Source organism: Neopsephotus bourkii, unplaced genomic scaffold (genome assembly GCF_033783945.1).
Source record: "Neopsephotus bourkii isolate Nb327-2 ecotype Australia unplaced genomic scaffold, CSIRO-AGI_Nbou_v1 NB_1765, whole genome shotgun sequence".
Taxonomy (NCBI): domain Eukaryota; kingdom Metazoa; phylum Chordata; class Aves; order Psittaciformes; family Psittacidae; genus Neopsephotus; species Neopsephotus bourkii.
Genome location: NW_026902239.1, coordinates 11,481,605 through 11,503,306, shown reverse-complemented (window position 1 = coordinate 11,503,306; position 21,702 = coordinate 11,481,605). Strand labels below are relative to the sequence as shown.

Sequence of the window (21,702 nt, the reverse complement as noted above, 5' to 3'; positions counted from 1 at the left end):
CTATATGAGCACACTCTTTATATTCTTTATCAAATATATTCTATATAGAGCATTCTTTATGGACTAAGAGATATTGATTATGTTTCCCCTTTGATTTCTACTGCATTCACATAATTTTTCAGAGTGGGCAAGCTTGAACAGGAAAGTTGACCTTAGAGCCTCTGCAAGACTGCCGCACTACATCAAAAGGAGTGTGTCCAGAAGGTCGAGGAAGGGTGTTATGCCCTCTACTCTGCTCTCATAAGACCCCACCTGGAGTACTGCATTCAGCCCTGGAGCCTCCAACACAAGAGGAACATGGAACTACTGGAGCAATTCCAGAGGAGGGACACAATGATCAGAGGGCTGAAGCATCTCTCCTGTGATGACAGGCTGAGAGAGTTGGGCTTGTTGAGCCTGGAGAAGACTCAGGGGAGACCTTAGAGCAGCTTCCAGTGCCTAAACAAACCCTACAAAAGAGCTGGAGAGGGACTTTTTACAAAGGCATGTAGTAACAGCACAAGGGGTAATAGCCTTAAGCTGAATTAGCATAGATTTATATTATATATGAGGAAAAAAATCTTCACTATGAGGGTGGTAAGACACTGGTTGCCCATAGAAGCTGTGGCTGCCCCATCCATGTCTAGCAGTGTTCATGGCAAGGCTGTGTGGGGATTTGAGGAACATGGTCTAGTGTGAGGCATCCCTGCCCACAGCAGGGGGGTTCAAACTAGATGGCTGTTAGGGTCCCTTCCAACCCAAACCATTCTACAATTCTATTACCAGAAAATGCAATATTAACATTAAAAGTATAATAGATATGCTTGTGTGTTTTGGATTAAACAGACTGTGCAAATACCTCTATACTTTAAGTCTTAAATGAAGTTACACAGCTAGTAACCAAAAAAATTTTAAGTCACTGAAGCACAGTATATACATGAACAAAAATGTAGTTCTAAATTGCAGAGTTGCTCAACATTCAAGTAAACAAATTTGTAACTCTTTTGAACAATAAAAGCAGGTTACAGGAACTCAGAGTATAACCTTTAAGTTAAAGGAATCTGAATTTCAGCACTCAGCTCTGGGTGAGCCACATATACAAATAAAGTATATAGCTGTGCAGATGTGTGAATGATTAGAAGAATAGGGGTTTGGCTGTATCACTGGTATTAAGTCTAGCAGAAAAAAAATGTTTCTAGATAAATATTTCACAAAACTTCACTTTTTCAAGAATGTAGTTACCATAAACATTTAAATATTTTATTTCTACCTAACAGCAAAGAGTTTTGCTCTTTCTAATTAACTTTCTAAATTTTCAGATCCGTTAAGCATTTGATATTGCTGGATCTAACTGCTGCTGAAATTGGTATTCTGATAGAATTTGGTCAAGGAGCAAACCGACTACACAAGGCAAGGTTCACATTACAGAACACAGATGTCTGCAATCAGGAGCACTCAAAGAAATGTTCATGGAACTTGTTTTCAAAAGGTGTTTAAAATAAACTGCAATACCTCTCATATTCAGATAATATAGCCTAGGGTTTCTTTTAAGCCTTAATACTTTAAACAATATAGCAAGCATGATGAATTCCAGAATCATCTACAATTCTGGTATCATTTTAATAGGGAACTTTGAATAGATGCAAGAATAAAAATTCTCACTGTGCAGGCAGTAGAATTAGTCATAATAAAAGGCCTACATGTGCCAATTCTCTATTATGTGGAAAAAACATTTGTACAGCAAGCCCCAAATGCTCCTGAGAAGCCATTAGATCAGTATGTAAAAACACTCTTACGTTGTTTGTGGTATAAAGAGGCTCATATTAAAATCACTAGAATTTTATCTTCCTTTCTTTCACAGCAAGGGTAAAAAAAGCTGGGGGCAGGAAACATGGCTTTTTAAGAGTTAAAATTAAAAAAAAAAAAAAAGAAGTATCACTGAGATTCAAAAAATCCCTGCAGAAGACAAAGCTTCCACTGAAAATATTTAACTGTTTCAAAAATCTTCCCTTTGCCTGATTACTACTTAATTATTACGATATCTATCACTTTTATGAGTAGGTTTCCACACTGAAAATACTACTAAAACTTTTCTTGAAATCTAGGAGTTTGGCTGGATTTCCACCTGGTTTTTGACTTTGTCAGTGCACAGCAGTAAACATCATTACGACAGGGAACTCTAAAGCTCATCTTCTTTCCCATGTAACAATGTTTTTTTAACAATTTTTTTTTTACATGATTACAGATGAGTTTATTACATTGCTCATATCTGTACTTACAAATAGGTCTGTTGCTTCACAGGGTGTAGGTCTCCTTAAAAAAATATTGTAAGCATTCACCACAACTTCAACACATGCTCCATGTATTTGTGTATCACCAGCCTCTGTCTTACAGCATGAGAGTCAACCGCATACATAATCAGATTGAATAATTCAGTTCTGCCTATACCTTATAAATGTTCCTAGCATCACTGTGGGATAAATCTGTTCTTTTACTTTACAAAGATAGAATACAATCTAAACTGTAATTTTAAAACCATAAAACATCTCACTTTCGCTTATCCTAATTCAATCAATGGGAGTTCTGTCAATCCTTTTATGAAGTCAGTATAATCCTTAATGAAAAATAGTATCTTATTTTTCAAATCTCATCTTGGGACTTCTTATTCATATCCAACTAGTGGTTTCCTCCAAAGCAGCATTTAAAACTTCTGATTTGTATGACAAAAATCATGTATCTTTCAATTCCAAATTCTGCCACTGTTCATCTCCTCCATGCTCATCCTTATCAGCAAATTATACTGCATTTTATGGTTATTCATACAGAGTTATGAAATAATTTTACTGTGATATCGAAGTAAAAATACAGCTGCAGAAAGCTAACATCACAATACTTGATCAATTGGGCTATACCTTGTCAAGCAAGGTTATGAAATTCTTCCATACTATGAAGTACAATCCAGCGGATCTTCTACTTCAATTGTATAAAATATGTTAATAACAAAAATGTGAATTCAGGATTTATATACTCAAATTTGAAAAGAACCAGAAACCAATTTCTATGTTAAAATATTATAAAGCACTTAATATTACAAAACATAAGCATGACATAACAGTGTGAGTATAAGTGTTCCTTTATGTTCTAGAAATAGTTGGGATTAAATGGTACTTTCCTTCTCAAAATAGTTTTTGGTGAATTTGGGATAATTAAACTAATACTTTAAAAAAGAATTTTAAGTATAGGGAAACTAGATAAACCAAATTTCAATATAAGAATGGTAAAAAATATTTTAGTACTGTGGAAGGTTTTTTTGTTTATGTGCTACGATGGCTGTGCTGTATGTTCTTTACAATCAACTAGGTGAAATAACAACGTGCAATTTCTATTACTGCATATCATATTACAATATATCCATTTACAGGTAATAAGATTAGATTTATCACCATTTCCATTTTGTAGGCCTTTTTTCATTTAATCTTCTTACTTAAAAAAAAGAGGGAATTTCACCTTCATGCGTAATAGAAACCAAACATTGTTATCTTATCAGAAGCAAAGCATCCAAGCATGCTGTATCCTATTTAGTTAATGTGACCAAAGAACAAAAACTGAGCATCTTACCTCAGCCCAAAGATATGTGATTGCTCATAACTGAATAAGGAATGAATTTTAGCTTCTGAGTTCAAAATTACAAGCCTGTCAATGATATCCTGCCAAAAGATGACAAATATTAAAAACCTGACGTATGATTTCATATTTTATCCATGTAACAGTTTCATAGGGATGTTTTCTGTAAAATGAAACCTACTATTGAACACACAGTAAAATTACTTCTGTCCACCATAAATGTCAACGACAAAAAAGAAACCATACAGAACGGTAGGGGGGGGTAAAAGATCCTAGCATATCAAATATCTTAGTTCTCATTTAGTATTAATCCACAACAAAAATGTTAAACTGTTTTTCCTGTGTTTGAAATGTGCATACATCTGTTTTACTGAAAAGAACAGTAAATCCTTTAGTATAATACCCTTTCTAACACTAGTTAGTGCTACATGCTTCAACACACAGCTTGGATGTTGAGGCTTACATCTTATCCTACAGCATCTCATTTAATAGACAATGATCTGTGGCTGCTTCCCACTTCTTCCACAAATCCAACCTAATTATCTTCCACTTTGGTTCACTGCATATTGTAACTGCTTCTGAAGAAATAATTTCATTAAAAGACTAAGAAATGCATAAACACATTCCCTGAAGTTATCATCTCAGACACAGACTGCTATGTTATGGTCAGAAGAAACAAGCTACAAGTCCTTGTGGGTTTTATATAATCTGAATTAAATTCAAACTTTAATTTTCTCTGCATATAAAAAGTATAGTTTCAGAGACTTCTGAGGGAGTAGTTATTCAGCTAGTTAGATCAACGAGTCATATCAATATGATATGGGAGAAAAGTAAGCATCCATTATTTCATGAAATCAACTACAGCTCTGGTTTTTAACAGAGAGAAAAGTAAACCCTACAAGTAAAACTTTCAGGAAGAGGAAAAAAAATAACCTAGTACTTGTCAAAGTACTTGTCTTCAAAAAAAGTGTTCTTATTTAGAAGACAGTGAAACCATATCTTCCTATTAAATTTTCTGGGTGGCAACTGTGAAAACTGCACTTTTTCCACATAGTATGTTCACAATAAAATTCACAATAAAACAATTCAACTCAGACCTCAGGACTGTTGATAAAATTGGTAATAAAAGTAATTGATTTGTTTGGGACTTTTTAGGTATTTAACATACAAAAAGTTAAATGCCAAGGGCATCCTCACATCTATATATCAAAGCTTGGAGCTTGCAAAATCTGAGAATACTGAGAAAGCAGACCAAGCTCTGATCTGGGAGATCAGGAAGGAAGGTAACAAACAGGGTCCAACATAAGGCCAGATAAGAAAAATGTGCAGATAGATCTGCACTGCCCAAGCGCAGAGCACAGCTTAAATATTACAGGTAGGGTGTCATCTACTTTGACTACTTAAGAAACACCATCTAAAAATAAGATTCTCCATATTCATGGGGGAAGGCAAGGAGGGGGAAATTTCACCCACTTTGGCATGCCTTTCAAAGCTACAGATCTGGAGGGTACCTTTCAAGCCAGATTCCTGTGTACTGTAGAACCTCCCAAAGGAAGAGTGGTGGAAGGTAGAGAGATTTATCTGCTGATATCTGATTTATCTGTTCCATTTTCTAAAATATGGCAAGCAGAGCTAAAAACAAACAAACAAAAAAAAACAAACCCCACCCTCCAAAGAAAAAAAAAAGAAAAAAAATCAACAAAAAAAAAAAAAAACCCAAACAAACCAAAACCAAACCAAAACAATGACAACCCCCCCCAACAACCCAAGTCGGTATATATTTTAAAAAAAAATCCTAAGGGCACAAAATAAAAACCTTATAAACCTGATCAGTCAACAGTTGAAAATAGTAAAAGCTCAACTGATGATCTGTTCTGTCAATGATGCAAGTAATGCAAGTAGTTAGCCAAAAATATAGAGGAAGAAAGGCTTAAATCCTGTGTATTTAAGAAATAAAGGGCATACAAAGATGACGAAGTTCTGTGCGCTATCAAATAAAGTTCAGCATGAATATTAAAAGTCAGATCCTGTGGTAATGTGACATAATTCACAAATACAGAAAAATTTAACACACAAAGCAATTAAGTCTTCTAACCAAATCTTCTAGTGGCACTGAAATTGCCTTTACTTTGCTTTTTAACCATAGTTACATCTGGTAAAATCTTTTACCCTCAGCTTTCTGCAATTATTGCCCAAAAATAGTTATAAGATACCTATACATCTGCTTAACCCCATATTTAGTATATTAGAGTATTTAGACTTAGCCATTAGGTGCTAAATTAACATCAGAGGAACTATTTCCCTTCTGTTATGTTACATAATCTTGGATGCTCAGCTTAGGGTTACAAAACCCACTGCTGCACAGAAGTTAGTGAGACAACCCCCACCCAAAACACCTAACCAAAAGTTCACGGAACTTTTAATTGTATCATACGTAACTGTATCAGTATGGCTATTGCTAGAAACTGACAGAATTCCATCAAAATATTGAAGTGCCTCAAAAGCCAAAACAATATAAACTTTCAACAGTCACAAAAAATATTACTTAAAATCTACCCCAATCTGAAAGCTCTGAAATATGTTTCACTTTCAACGTAGATCTATACCCCCTGCCCCCATGCCTCAGAAAACTTGATGACTGAAGAGAACTATCCACTGATGGAGACGTTAACATTGAATGAATTGGAAAAATGAATTTATCATGCAATTTCCTCCTGAAATCATCAAAACAGTATTACATAAAAGAACTACAAAATCCCAAACATACACTATCATGGCATACTCTTGTCTAAACAACTTCAACTAACATAAATCCAGATTTTGTGCTAAACAAACACTTAAACACAGCTGCAATTCAAAGTGCTAGCTTATTAGAAAAAAACAAACATGATTTTAACTGCCACTCAAGGTCACAGATTAAATTTTATATTATCTTTAGGATTTCAAAATGAAAATTTAGCTTAACATGAAGTGATATGTGTATATACTGCCCTCATGCTGTATATAAGATAAAATGCAGAAAATTTCAAAATCTTGCAGTGAGAAGAAAAAGCATATTATTACAGTAACATTTTCTCAGGAAAAATATCTTTAGAGAAGTATTTTTCGCTCAAAATAAAAATTGTACTTACAATAATATCTGTAGGTACTTCACGGAATGAATACAAAGGCTTATTTGGTATATCTTGTTTACTCAGGAGCTCAAAAACTGCAGGATATGTAAGCAAGTTTATCAGAGACAGAAAAGACTAGAAAAAGAAAAAAAGGGGGGGCAGGAAGCATTAATCCATTAAGTCTAAACAAGTAAATATTAACAATTATTTGCCATTTACATTAAGTTTGCTCTTATTCTTCTTTATAGGCTGAACTTGACATAAATAGAGCTGCCTAAAAAGAGACCACAAAACCTGGCAGGTGTCTATATAAACTAAAAGGACAGTAATGTATGTGAAATATGTACAACTATTTACCAAGTTGTAAAAGCAATTTTTAAAACTATAGTATTTTCATAACCATGTAATTCTAAAATCTAGAGACACAGCATACTCTAAAACATGTCACTCTCTCTGATCTAACTACAGTAATCAGAGACATGAACTGATGGCCAGTATTTTAAGAATTTCGCTTTTGTCAAGATTGTTATAAATTATTTTATATTTACTTTAATGGATCCTTGGCATTGTGACTTGCCATGAAATGAAAGAATCCTTTCAATCAGTCATCCTTTGACTAGTGTATTATACTAATTTTGTCCCACATCTCAAGAAGCTGGTATAGTGCTATAAAAATTTACAGAAAGGTATGTATAGCCTATCTGACATACATTACTGTTTTTTCCATGCCCATATAGAAGATTAAGTAATTTCTCACCTTCTGACAGCTTTGGTCAATAGGGTCAATGGGAGTAGATTTGGGTTGGGTTATCCTTAAATCATCTTTTCCACACTCCAGAAGAGCCCATAATTCAGTTACAAGTGCCTTTATAAAGCCTAAACAAATTTTTTTTCTAATCATGAAAATGACAAGAATACCAGAAAAACAATTTTCATAAGTAAAACATTTTACACCACAATTCTAACTCAGATTCTCAAATATTCCCTACACTGTAGACTAAAATTTCACAAGGCAGACTGCCTGAGGGATACTTTCCCTGCCATTCTCAATCCTTTGTTAAGCTACCTCTTTATATTAAATCTAAGCTATACAGCAGCAGTTTGCAAAGACTATTACACTAGAGTAGGATGATATTTATATATATCTTCCACATATCTGACCTTCTTTAACAAGTTTATTGCTACAGATCAAGGCTTACCTAGCATTATCTCTACGGTTTAAAAAAAAAAAATAATACAGATTTAGTGTAACTCATTAATAAATGAAAATATACCATAATGAAAAGTTAAGGACCGAAACAAACCTTTTGAAGAGAAGCACTACTAGACGATTTTATAATGTTACCTTTTAAAATACAAGAGAAAAGTTTGGGGATTTCAGAGTTAGATGACTATCCTAAGTTATGTGCTTAATACAACCTTCATGTCCATTACACAACCTCCTTTCAGGGTTGAAACACAATGCTTATTATTTGTCTTTGATGCCAAGGGCTATACGAAGCAACCTGGCTGAGAACCATAAACAAGATGGTTACTCCTCAAGTAGATCTGCTTCGCTGCTTTCTGAAAGACCTCAGATGTGTAAATAACCAACAAGCAATCAGTTTCCTTGAATTCCTGGCTGAATTTGCCTACATTTCTGAGTCTTTCCATCAAGTCATTTTAATTACACATCAGCCACTTCTGGACGCTCAAAAGATACTTGGAAACTTTTGTACCTCATGGACTTCCTTAGTAACTTAAGTAGCTTTACTTCATTGATAAGATTCTAGCCTTAACATAACTACTTAGACCACTGAGTGGTATGGCAACAGTTCAGGTATCTGGAAATAAATCTGAAGGGACTTTGTGGTATGGATTGACATACGAGAAGAACTGTCAATTCAGACAATCTGAATTCCATCTCACTATTTTATAACAGCACCAATGACATTCAGGCCACTGCAGTTTCTCACTCTTTGAGCACTCAGCAACCATGGAAAAGTACATATAAATTACAGAAATCAACAGTTATCAATTCTGATCTGTAGATCAATAAGAAGTACTGGCAAATTGTAAGTAACTTTTTTTTAACAGATATAAATGTCTTCATGCACAAACAGGAAATTTCTGGAAATCCTAACCAAAGGAGTAAAGATTTTGATTAATTTAAGGAAATAAAAAGACAAACCGAACCAAAACAAATACAGCTCTGCATCAAGATAAGCAGATGACTTAAAAGTTGGAAAGAATAAAGTTCCATCAAGAAGAAATCAATGGACATCTAGGCATTCTTTTCTAATAAAGTATAATTATTCCCTCCAGCTGATCTTTTTTAACATCATTCTGTCTTTTTCCAATATGCAAGACTACAGCAGGGAAGTATTCATAATAATACCATTCTTCAATTTACCTGAACTTTGCAGAGCTACTGCACCTGATGGTGTTGTTGCCATTTGTGTAATAATCACTTTATTACCAAACTCTTCATATTCATTTGCCTGTTAGTAACATATACAAAGCTCAGTGTTAGTTATTCAGAGGACATGAAACTCTCCAATTATCTCTTAAATACTGATCTTTCCTACACTTGTTTACAGAGTTTAATCCACTATATAGTTAGACTTGAACAGTTCAGAGAAACTAGCCTCTAAAGACTTACCAGGGTCAGATTCCAAATCAAACATCTTTATCAAGTGATCAGTCTTTATCTTCTAAAAAATTTATATACAAAATACTATGGCTGAGACATGCAACATCAGCAACGAATAGAAACACTGGTATCACGGTTTTTGTACACGTTCACTAAGATGCCTGTAACATCACCCTTCTTCACCTGATATAAGCATTTCAAGTACTGTCTAGCATATCTAGATTTAACATCTAACAAGGTGGTCAAAAAAAATTTGCACTTAAAACAAACAAAAAAAATTCCTAGCATTTCAAACTTTATAGTAAGAGCCTGAAAAATAAACATATGCCTCTACATCTGAAGATGAGTAACATCCAAGAAACTTAAATTAATGTAGTACAAGTATCAAAGATAAGCTGCATTTGAATTCATTTTGGGGGCAAAAAAAAAAGTGATAAAAGTAGCTTCTGGATTCTTTTTCGTACTATTTTCTTCCTTTTTTATTTTATTATAATCACTAAAAGAAAGTAAAATTGTACAGACAGACTCATAATGCTTACCTGGAGCTTCTTTGATAAACTGCTGACTATAAAGCTGACACAGTCATTCATGGCACCTGTACTATGAAGCAGAAACAGTCCTCTGGGTGTGGCAGAAAAATTTAGCAAGGCATCTAACAAAGTCTCTTCCCATAACAAACTGCAAGAGTAGCAAATAATGATTTTAAAAGGTATGTAAAAAAGCAAGGGGAAAAAATTAAGACTACAATTTCTAGCTTTGAAAAACACCACCACTTCATTTCCTGGACTCTATGTTTACTCTATGTTTACAACATTTATGTTGGTTTAAAAAAAAAAAAAGTTTGGGAAACTTATGTATTAGACTGTATTTTGTACAAACATTGAAACCCATCCTGGCAAAACTAAGGTTAAATAGGAACACATAACAGAAAGATGATGTAATGGGGAAACCAAAAGACCTATGCCATCTTTAAATACACTTATGACTTATTATCTGACTCTAGACAAGTCTTGCGATTTTAATGTGGCAGTTACAAACTAGCAAAATGGGCACAGTTTCTCACCAACATAAGACAACTATAAGGAACTAAAAAACCTCACATTAGAGGAGACAAAGCATCTTCTAAAAATGAGTACAGAATTATGAAACTAAAATGCTGTATGTAAAGAAAACACACTCATGTACTAACAACAATAAATGGAACCGATTTTCTACAGGCATGGCAGGAAGGACAGCAATTGCAAGAATGAAGTAGGATGATATCCCTCTGCCCTACAAAATATTCTAACCCCCATAAAGAAAAGTGAAGCAATTACATCACCTTTGACTAGGTACCATTCCTGCAGGTACCATTAGACTCGTAAGATTCTGCTTCTCTTAAAGCACCTGCTAAGCAGATTCTCATCTTGAGCTCTGTTCTCATTCCCCATTTTTGACTCCTCTCACCAGTAAGCAGCATGCAGCTTTCCTCATAGCAGTCATCCATTACCCCAAGCTTTAATCACTTCTGCAGAATCCCTGCCATGTCATGTTCAGAAGCAAAAAATTCACCCAGAAAAGACCCAGCTGTCTTGTTCCACAGCTAAATGAAAAATCTAGATACTAGGAGAAAAATTTATTTTATGTCCCTGGTAATGACCAGTAACAGCCTTCACAGTCAGAGCTCTGCACCCTAGATTTCTTTTTGCCTCTAGATTTGAGTTGCTATAACCAGTTCACATGCCACCATCAGAGACTAGAGCTGTTGAGGTATCTTTGCTAATTATACATGAACTCTATTGTAAAGTATAAACAAGAACCTAGGTAATTAACTAGGTTCTGCACTAACACCAATGTCACCCTGAATTTTCAGGCTCACAAATACCTGTTATTTCCCATCCTAATGCACACAAGCTTCTCTAAAAGAACATTAAGTTTTTGTATAAAAGGAAGGATAACTTTCACTTAATACGCATAAGGCATTTTTTGCTACACAATATTGTGAAGGTGTACGATACCATTCCGCAGAACAGCATTTTAGACTAACACCACACTAAACCCATAAGATAAACTCTGACAGGCACTTTGTTTTATGCCTTCTAATTCACATTTTCATCAAGTCAATTTCTGTAGTCAGAATCAACCATAAGTCAATTTTACATAAATGAGACACAATTCTGAAAGCCAAGAACGCTGTGAAAGCTCAAGAACAATTCTGTAACTCTACTAAGGCCTACGCCAGTATGATTTCACTCTACCAACCACTATGCTTTTGGAAAAAAAAATGCAGAGTAATTAAGATGCCTCAGTTGTGGATAAAGAGTGTGTACTCAACACTTATGCATGGGTATAAATTAAGTATCAACTTACCTGTTTTTTGACTCTAGACTTATTGATGAAATTGAGTCCACACCAGTTACAGGAGTTGGTACTCTTTCTGAGAGCAAACTCATCTGTGAAATAAAATAAAAAATAAATAAATAAATACCTCCTTAATGTTTATTTACACCATTTTTAAATTCCAGATATTCTTGTTCTATGTTTAAGGAAACAAAAAAACAAACAAACAAAAAACCCCAAAACCAAACCAAAACAAAAAAAAAAAACCAAACCAACCAGTGAATAGGTTGTAGTCTAGCCTTTGGCACAGAATACCCTATTTCACTACATTTTTTATTACAGAAAAGGTTGGCGTGTCTTTCTTTCTTGAGCATAAACCATTTTAAAGCTATTACGTTTTTTTTAGAATTCTTAAAACTCTTCTTACTTTTTAACCTTAATATTGTTAAAAGAAATAAAGCAACTCTTCACTTCAGTCACAGGTAATGGAAATAACAGCCTCTGGAGTCAATAAATGAAGTAATTCTGACAACTTGCATTTATAAATTGTATAAATTTATTTATATTTGTGTGGATATAATTATATATTCATGTAGCTCTATACATGCCTCTATATTTAACAAGGTTTCCTATTTAAATGATATTTGAAAATAACTGGTGTGAAAAACACTGTATATTTTACATGACTGATCTAAGTGGCTTTATATTTCCAGAGATAAAAGCAAACTGCACCACTCAAAAGAAAGTCATTAGTTATTAATCTACTCTCTTATGTGATTTAATAAATATACAAAAAACTCTTCTATTAAAATAGTCCATTGTCCTGGATCTCTTGAGTTCCCCTATTATTACCATCTGTACAAATTCTGGCCCAGAATTCCATCAGAAACTGCAAAAAAAAAAAAAAAAAAAAAAGTTGTTTCACCATCAGTCTTACAACTCCAGGAGATGTGTAAAAGAGAAGGAATCAAATTAGCAGTCTATCCATTAAAAAAACTGTCACTGCAGCTTGGACAGACTTCAAATCCACCATTTGTGCTATGCTATAAATGGCACAATATTTTATAAATTGCAGATGTTTTAATATCTAACAATGTCAGAAAATAATTAAAAAAAAATCAAGATGGCGAAGTTCAAAATGTGACTTTCGTGTAATAACTTGTTGATTCTTGAAGTCCTGAATATGTAGATTCCATTTCAGTCTCAATTTGATCTCCAAAGTGAGTGAAGAAATGGCCTTCTGTCAGTTAAATGTTTCATTTTTTTTTTAATACAGCACATTCAGCCTACTTATCTTGTATGTGTCAAAACAATTTGTGTAAACGATGTTCTACACCATAATAAAAGATTTTCATGTGCAAAGAAGTCTTTTGTGCATGTGTAAATGCTGTTGTGCTTTACAGCAAATAACTGGAAATGCCCATCAAAAGCATTTAATGGTTTGCCTGTGATAAACATTAAATAGACTAACAGGTTAGTTCAAGGAAGACTGACTAGCCACACAACAGACAGATTGTTATGTAAATTACAGCATGACTCAAGTGAATCAAACTCCTTAATTCAACAAGATCCTAAAGTTCTCAATGCAAAGAAGAAAGTAAGTTCCCAAACCAGCGTTCTCTGATGAGAAACAAGAGCTTACTGTGATGAAATTATGACTGTTAGTAAGTAAATGTATGCATTCATGGTAACATTAATATATAAAAACAGTGAGAAATACCCACAAGCTGGTGATTTAAGACTCTCTTCTATTCGTGTTTCATCTTTCTAATGTTTTCTGCCTCAGTTTAAATTGCAACTGTATTTCTTAAAATTTCTAATTGTAATAAAAGCATACAACATTTGACAGAAGAACAGCTGATTAATTTTCTTTCCCTTGCATTCAATCTCTCTCCCACTTCCTCGCATGAAAAACATAAAACCCCTTTAGCCAGCTTTTTCTTCCACCTTGGTCTGATCCTTCTCTAAGAAAACATTTTACGATTACTGGGGGGGGGGGGGAAGGGGGAAGAAAGGTGGTTCCATTTTTCAATATAAAGTGAAACAAACTGGCTGGTTTTGCTTTCCAGTAAGAGTTCTAATACCTATAGCTTAAATATGCTTTCAGTTTAGCTGGAAGCCAAAGTTGAAGCTTTGTGTGCTACCCTCCCCTCAATGCTGTCAATGGATTCAAACATTTGTTTGACTTTTACTTCACTGTCAACTTTTTGAAAACTGATCTTGCAGCATCTGCTACCATTTTTCCATCTTAACTCAATTTTTATAACAGATAAGAATTTTCACACTTCGCATGGCTATCAGAACAATGAAAACAGAATAGTGAATAAAGCAGAGATCTATATAACTTTTTCAGTAAATTTATAACAGAAAGCAGAAAGCAGATTACCCAGAACTGTTAGATCCAAGCTCTGAGTGGACTAGCAATCAAACTGAAGTACAGTACAGAGTTTACACTTAATAAGATGTCTAAGTACCTAGATAAGCAAGAACTCTTAACCAGCACTTCTCATTATGGTTTCTTCATGGCATTTCAATGCCATCTAAGTCAAATATTTGGAATCTCCCTTTTTGTTTTCCTCCATATTTCCCACCAAAATGAACTAGTTTAATCTACAAATTACTAAGACTACATCTTGGGAGTTTTTCCTTTCCATATTTCCCAAATCAAGAGTGAAGACAAGATCTGTAGTGGACACTGGCTATCATGATAGCAAGAGACCTCTAGCATCAAGAACAGTGGTCTTTCCACCTTGAGACTTCCTGGGTTAATCTTTAGGCATCAAGTCTCAAATAAAGCTTTTGCTAGGTTCACACAGAGAAGGTAAATTTTAAAAGTAGAACTTCATTTTTAGAACAATCGCAAGCATTACCTCACTACTTAAATATAAGCAACCTGAAACAAAGTACAACTACTGCATAAGCTGAATCTCTCAAGATTTTTTTTTTCAATTTTCCCAGTCCAAAACAAAGATTTACCTTTTTCCAGGCCTCTGCCATAGATTCATGCAAGCCATAAGGAATTAGCACCTGCAGACCTTCACACGTTCTGTACATCTGACGGCATACAAAAATGAAAGCTCCTTTAACAACTGGCAAAAGCTCGGATCCAGACAAAAGAGAAATGTCGTCATGAAGAAGTTTCTTTGTAAACTGAACAATTACATGAACAGCTGTAGGACTAGAAATAAAATAACACTTTTAAAATGCTGCTTTGTAGTCACCAATACACCTTGAAACAAAACCTCTGACCAAATTTACTCAATTTTTTCTAGGGGGAAAAAAACTATGATCCACTATGTCATAACTTGTGGCACCAGTCAGAAGGAAAGAAATGTACAGGAAGTGATTTTACTTTGGCTACAGGTCTACATAAAGCAAAAATGCATCCCTTGTCTTCCATCCATCCCACATGGCCATGATCTACACAGACTTTGTGTTTTATAAGAGTCCAGTTGGGAAGAGTAACAAGACAATCATTTTAGCTTCTGCTTAGTCAGTGTTAAGGATATCACTACAAGTCAATATTTGTCCTCTTTTTCCTATCTGAGACGTCATTTTGAAGTCTTCTAGGTTTGCAATACAAGGGACAACTCTTTCTTAAAATGTTTTTTTTTTACTTCCAACCCCCCATACAAACATGCAACTTCTGAGATTCGTCCACTTTGCAGACATATTCCAAATATTTTCATCACCTGCATCTTAGCTATTTTTAAAGGCTAGTCTCAATTTTACTGTCCTGTTTTAAGTTTTAGCATCAGCTAACAACATACTGCCCACAGCATCACACAGGTCTTAAGTTAGGTATAGTGCTACAAATGTCAACTCCTGATAGAGGATCTGTCTTTACATGTATTAAAAAGTGAATGCTATATTAAATCTATTATTTAAATAAATTGGTTTTTAATATTTATTCTAAAAAGAAAACAAACAAAAAACAGAGAAGAAAAGCCTTTGGCCTGAGTAGTAGCACTACAATTACAATGGAAATATATTCAGACAAAGAAAAGCTCTCACATGAATAAGAAAAACAAGAACTGTTGAAATCTCCCTTATGAAAGTATTTCTTTAAATTGTCATTTCACCTGGTTATACACGTCTCCCTAATACATCATTTACTACTTTACTTGATAATCAGGTATTTTACTCCAAACAAAACACATCATGTTACAGATAAAAGAGAAAATAAATCTTATAAGATTAATCTGATGCATTAAAGTACTCAGTAATGTCATTCATTAAAGCACTCTTACCCATCTTCTTTGGAAGTTTTTTTATTTTCTCCATGAAGAAGGAAAGAAAGACCATCATCTACAGCAGCAATCCTTGCCAAAATATCAGCTACATCAATTAAAGTGGTTTCAAGACAATTCAAACACACCTATATGGAAGAAAAAAAGAGAAAGTTTTAAATTAAATGCTTTTGTGAAAGCTGCTTATTCAACTCTGGCTTAATGTATGCAGAACCTGAAGGCCACCTCTCCTACAACTGCTTAATCACTTAAACAAAGGAAGTAAACAGCCTATCATCATCGTATACAAATCTTCATCACAAATGGCAGTAATCATCTCTTTTAATGATTATGGGAGAAGTCCAAAGATTGCACAGATACAGAAAACAAACGTTTCTGAACTCCTTTTTCTCTTTTCCCACATGAATGTGAAAAGGCTCTTGATATGCCATCTAGGCGTTTAAGAACAACATCTGAATCAAGGCAAAAAACATTCTTACTTGTTTGTTGCTGCATAAGCACTGACAACTTTTTGGCTAGAAATGGAATTCAAGTTTCCAAGATCATCTGTATTCACCTCACTTGTAGGCTGCAGTAGGCTGAAACAGTGGTTTGCTCTGGAATCATGAGGAGATTCTTCTCCACTACAGCAAAGCAAAAGTCTTCTACCAATTTCTTACTCACTTCAGATTACTGTATAGCCATAACTAGACTGTAATCAAGCAACCTGAACGTTTAACACTGAGATTCAGACTGTTCGGTATGGTACCATGACTAATGAAATCAAGGTTAAATCCAAATCAAGGTTAAACTGGCCACTGCCTTTTAGTAAGTGAAGTCAGTATGTCCCACGGTAGACAAGCAGAACATGGATGTTCCATGAGGAACCTTTCAGGGAGCTGCAAGGGGAGAATATTCCACAAGGAACAAAAAGTTGGAAGCTGAGCATGATAATGATGCAGGCAGAGGCAATGGCTTACCATCGGATGAGCAGGCAGTCCCACCATACCCAAACACGGTGAGCAGACAAGGTCCAGTCACCCAGCAGTCTAGATTCCCTTCACAGTGATGAGGAAGGTCCAAGGTTAAGCCAGGAAACCAAGTCAGTTGAGTTAGGGTCAGCTCCAGACAGAGCAACCAGAGTCAGACAAAGCACAGTGCTCACCATGCAACTGGATTTTTAGTGACAATACAGGTCTGAGGTAAAACAACCTAAGAAATCATGGTCTGTGGGTCAAGGTTCAGATTAATGGGACAGGAGGCTTCCTTGCTGCTACAACCTACTACAGGCAGTGAATGAGAAGAATGTCATCTTGAAAGCCACTCCTGTGATGAGTCCACACTGAACCTTATTAACAGAGTTGTCATGGGGGAGATCTCTGCTGAGGCTTCCTAGCAGAGCTTTCTAAAACGGTTATCTTGAAGGCTGCACACCCCCACAGCATTACCTATGCTGGCTCTGAGCCTAGGCTTCCAAGCCCACGTGAGGGGAAGTTCGGGGGAAGATGTGCCAAGGCCTGACAGCAGACAGGTAGCTGTAATTCTGCAAGACTTAAGAGTTTCCTAAAGGTGCTCACCAAAACTCTGTTACTGTCCATGGGCCTCAACTATATAGTCATGACATAGCCAGAGTGTACCTTCTCACCCAGGGACTAAGAAACATTTTGAATTCCTCGTATTTATGCATAAACATACTTAAAAGGAGAAGGATGGTTTTCAAAATGAGAAGTCCTCTTTGGTAGTTTCCCCATGCCCACACCCAGAACTACAGAGTGGAGGCAAGAGTGAAATGACTTTGTGGCAACGATGAGCTAGGGAAGATAACTGCTCCCAGTAACACTTGTTAAGTATCTAGTATGTCAGAACAGGGAATTAAATACCACTCTCCTGAAGTCCGCTGCATAAAGCTTTTCTACTCTTCTGTTATTCATGAAGGACAGCTGGACTCACAAGACAAATTATTTTTTAAATGCTCGTGCTTCTTCTCTTACAGGTAGCTCTATGTTTTATATAGTGCAGAGGAAAAACAGTCTTCCTACTTTAAAATTTAAAGCATTTATTATTAATGCCAGTGGTCAAAGTAACCCAAGAGAAAAACAAAATTTTGATTTTGTTTTATAGTTAAAATTTTCAGTGACAGAGGGTTAAAAATCTCCCCGACCTCTTATTTTTTTCAGTTACTGGATATCATTGTTCAGGATTCTAAGAAAGGACATACTGTGCTGTCAGTTTCTTTAAGACTGTTAATCTGTTTTCTTTGTGTGACAGCAAAAGAAAACCCAAAACACAGTACTGTGCTTATTTAAAATGTGAATGCAATGTTCTGCACCAGCTATACTTCAGCAGCAACTCCAAGGCTACGGAGCCCAAAAGGTCAATACTGCTGCCCAGGAACTGACCCTTCTGACAACTCCTGCTCTCAGATGAGTTTCTTCCCCTAATCCCCACAAATATACAATACTACTCTGCTTAAAAACCAAGTAAGGCTTGCACTTATCTGAGCAAATTAAAAGCTCAAACGTAAAATAACAGCATTGCATTTGCTCATTAGGCCCATATGCAGTTCTAGTTTCACCCACTCCCCAGTCCCAGCTGAAGAAAGCTGCATGCATGGACATATCCTTCCTTTTGAGACAGACATGGTCCATTACTAGAATCGAGGATTAGGATTTCTGGGTGTCTAAGAAGTGACAATGGCTTGGCTGGAGAGAAAAAACAGTTAAAACTGTTGTAAAAGAGGAAGATGATCACTCTGACTTGGTCTACCGTTCTAGCTATTTGCACCTTTGTTAGAACAGATATGACATATTCCAGATTCATAAAACATAACCAATCTACTACAGCTACTGTGCATTGAGTATTCCTACACATGACCTATTTTTTTTAAACAGACCGGTTATTAAGTCACAGGAGGGTTTACAATTTGTTGAGTTCATCTACCTACGAGAGACAGCTGAGCATGACAGAAACAAAAAAAATGAAAACAAGAAACTGTTAAATATTAAAATATTTTCTTTTTAAGTTACTAATGTATAATAAAGGTTACAGTTGCATATTCTTTAGCATACCATATGACCACAGAGACCCCATTACAGCAAATCAATGAAGTACTGCCTTTGTACGGTTTTTAAGTTTGACTGTGTCCAATGTATTCGCAGGCTCAGCCTACGTGAAAAAATTTGCACTAAATTTTTGCAAAGTATGGTAAAAACAAGACAAAGTATTAATCTTGCAAAAGGATCCATAGATAAGCTTATAATGAAATGTATAAATAATGCTACTGTATTCAGTAGATACCCACAGAAGAGCTAAATTATTTACACGATCAAGTTTTGGCAGGACTATGGTTTTAAGCTTCACAGAATAATAGAACGGTTTGGGTTAGAAGGGACCTCAAAGCTCATCTAGTTCCAATCCCCCTGCCACAGGAAGGGTCACCTTCTAATAGGCCACGTTGCTCAAAGTCCCATCCAACCTGGTCTTGAACACTTACAAGGATGTGGCAGCCACAGCTTCCCTGGGCAACCTGTTCTGGTATTTCATTGCCCTCACACTAAGGAATTTCTTTCACAATAAAGAACTCTAATCTACATCTACCCTCTTCCAGTTTAAAGCCAATCTCCCTTGCCCTATCCCTACATTCACTTGTAAATACATACTTTAAAATATTTGCTTGGAAATTGATTGTTTACACTTTTGAAACAGCACTGGAGTATTTCTGTATAGGTAAAAATGTTTTGGGGAATTAATACGAAGAATCTTTTCTGAAAAACAAACAAGCTGCTCTGAAAATATAATTAGAAGGATTCTGACAAAATTCAACTTCAAGAACCTAGCTGAGGTATTTAAGTTGCAGACCTAGACTCTTTACAAGCATAAGTCTCAGGAAGTAAATTCAGAAATTCTCAGCATTTATTTCTCTCAAAGTCTCTTTATGCGAGACAAGTCAGGCTTATCCACAGTCATTTCAGACCTTTTTTCTTGGGACTTACCTAGATCAATTAAATCATCTCAGTCGAAACAAAAATAACAGGACAACCTGAAACTATAACTTCACCTTTAAACACCTAGAGGCAATGTTTCCCAACATTTTTACAATTCTTACAGAAATGTTTTAGAAAAAGGCAACAACAAAAAGAAAAAAAAAGCTTGCTTTTACCAGTTCAGAAAGTAATATTTTTCCATGAAGAATTACATACATTACATATACTATTATTAAGAATACTTTGCTGCAAGCTGCCATCTGAATTAAAAAGAAAAATGTATGATGCCTTTTAAATAGCAAATAGAGTAAATAAGCACCCAAGAAATAACCAAAAGACATCAGAAGACAAAAAAAAAAAATTAAGGTATATGATTTTCCTGAGGGAACAGTCTCACCAGAGCGGATTTTTTTTTTGGTACTATTCATATGATTTCAAGAAAGACAAGTTCGACAGACCAATCATAATGACAGCCTTTGCTATTTAAGGCACACTGTAACAGCAAATGCAGAAAACACTACAGAAGTTACCATTTGACTAAATGGATCTTATACGTTAAAAATACAGAAAAATATAACATTGTATAGATTTAGAAATTATTTGTAAGATTTCTACAAACCTCTGTGCCACCCAGTATGCTTTGAACAGGATGAAGCAGGGCATCTATCACTGCACCTGTATATAAACATTCAGCAGCACATCCTGTCTGATCACAAAAAACTTGCAGAATCTCCATAACAAGACTTGCTGGAGAATAATTGTCTGGTGAACACAAGAAGTTATTTATATTTTAGCTTACACAGACATATCTATATGGCTTATATACATGCTTCTGAATTATAATTTTGCTAAGTACTGATTTAACACAGAGAGCAGAAAGAAAGGTACAGGAGAAAGGGAAAAGAAAAATCTTCACAAATAACAGACTCAAATTAAAAACTGCACAAGAAGTTACCAGGTGCCTCATTATCATTAGCAGATATTAAAAAGCAAGCATTTACCTGTATGCCCTGCCAAAGCTGTCTTCGGGTAACTTGGAGAGTAATAAATAAGCTGAGTAAACAATACCAACAGATCAGTTATGGATACACGATCTATTAAAGAAAAAAAAATAAAAGGAGGTACTCTGCAAATTAATGTGCAACTTTAATTTCACAAATAAAATGGATTTTGTAAATATATGGTAAACAATTTCTTGCTATATTGAGGAAAACAATATATGTACAACTGGTAAAGGACATGCACGTCCCTGGGATTCTACCAAAGTATTTCATGATCAGTTTAGAAGCCTTCATCTTGCTCCCAGTTTAGCCAATTGCAATTTTACAAAGTCTTCCATCAAAAAAAAAAACCCAAAAAACCAAAAAAAAACAAAAACACCAAAAAAACAAGCAGGAGCAAACATTTGAGAATACTGAATATACACAGCTCTAGGACAAAGCGCTACCTTGCTATTGGATTAAGTGAAGTAACCGGAAAAGAGACAAGCTGTCAGACAACTCTTCCTCAGGTCTGAAACAAAAACATGTAGCTAAATGTAGGCTGGGAACTACTGCTCCAAGTTTAATGTAATTATGCTAATAAATCAAACAATTTGTGAGGAAGGCATTGCTATCTAACGAGGCTGAAAAGGCCACTCAAGAAGACTAAGATTGTTACTTCTGTAGGGGAAAGGAAAAAAAAAAAACAAACATCACCAATGGATCATTGCTTGAATAGTCTTGTACAGGGAAATGACAAAAGCCTTCTATTAGATGTTACTTCCTCACAACTGCTCTGTTCAATCTATTAAGTCCGGATGCTCAAACCAGAAAGAAAAAATA

At 35.1% G+C, this 21,702-nt stretch overlaps 1 protein-coding gene across 7 annotated transcripts in view; it reads right to left on the bottom strand.

Moving 5' to 3' along the window:
* Positions 1-21,702, bottom strand: part of TBC1D32 (TBC1 domain family member 32) — a 203,575-nt gene that overhangs the window by 167,791 nt on the left and 14,082 nt on the right. For all 7 annotated transcript variants that reach the window (XR_009729249.1, XR_009729248.1, XM_061378434.1 and 4 more), the window contains exons 14-23: positions 20,881-20,973; positions 20,499-20,641; positions 15,918-16,045; positions 14,644-14,845; positions 11,698-11,780; positions 9,888-10,026; positions 9,109-9,196; positions 7,474-7,592; positions 6,735-6,851; positions 3,598-3,686 (exon numbers count right to left, since the gene is read on the bottom strand). Coding sequence is in view for 5 of the 7 variants with exons in the window: in XM_061378434.1 (XP_061234418.1) it covers positions 3,598-3,686; positions 6,735-6,851; positions 7,474-7,592; positions 9,109-9,196; positions 9,888-10,026; positions 11,698-11,780; positions 14,644-14,845; positions 15,918-16,045; positions 20,499-20,641; positions 20,881-20,973 (1,201 nt within the window). In the remaining 2 variants the exon portion in view is untranslated. The remainder of the gene's footprint in view (positions 1-3,597; positions 3,687-6,734; positions 6,852-7,473; positions 7,593-9,108; positions 9,197-9,887; positions 10,027-11,697; positions 11,781-14,643; positions 14,846-15,917; positions 16,046-20,498; positions 20,642-20,880; positions 20,974-21,702) is intronic.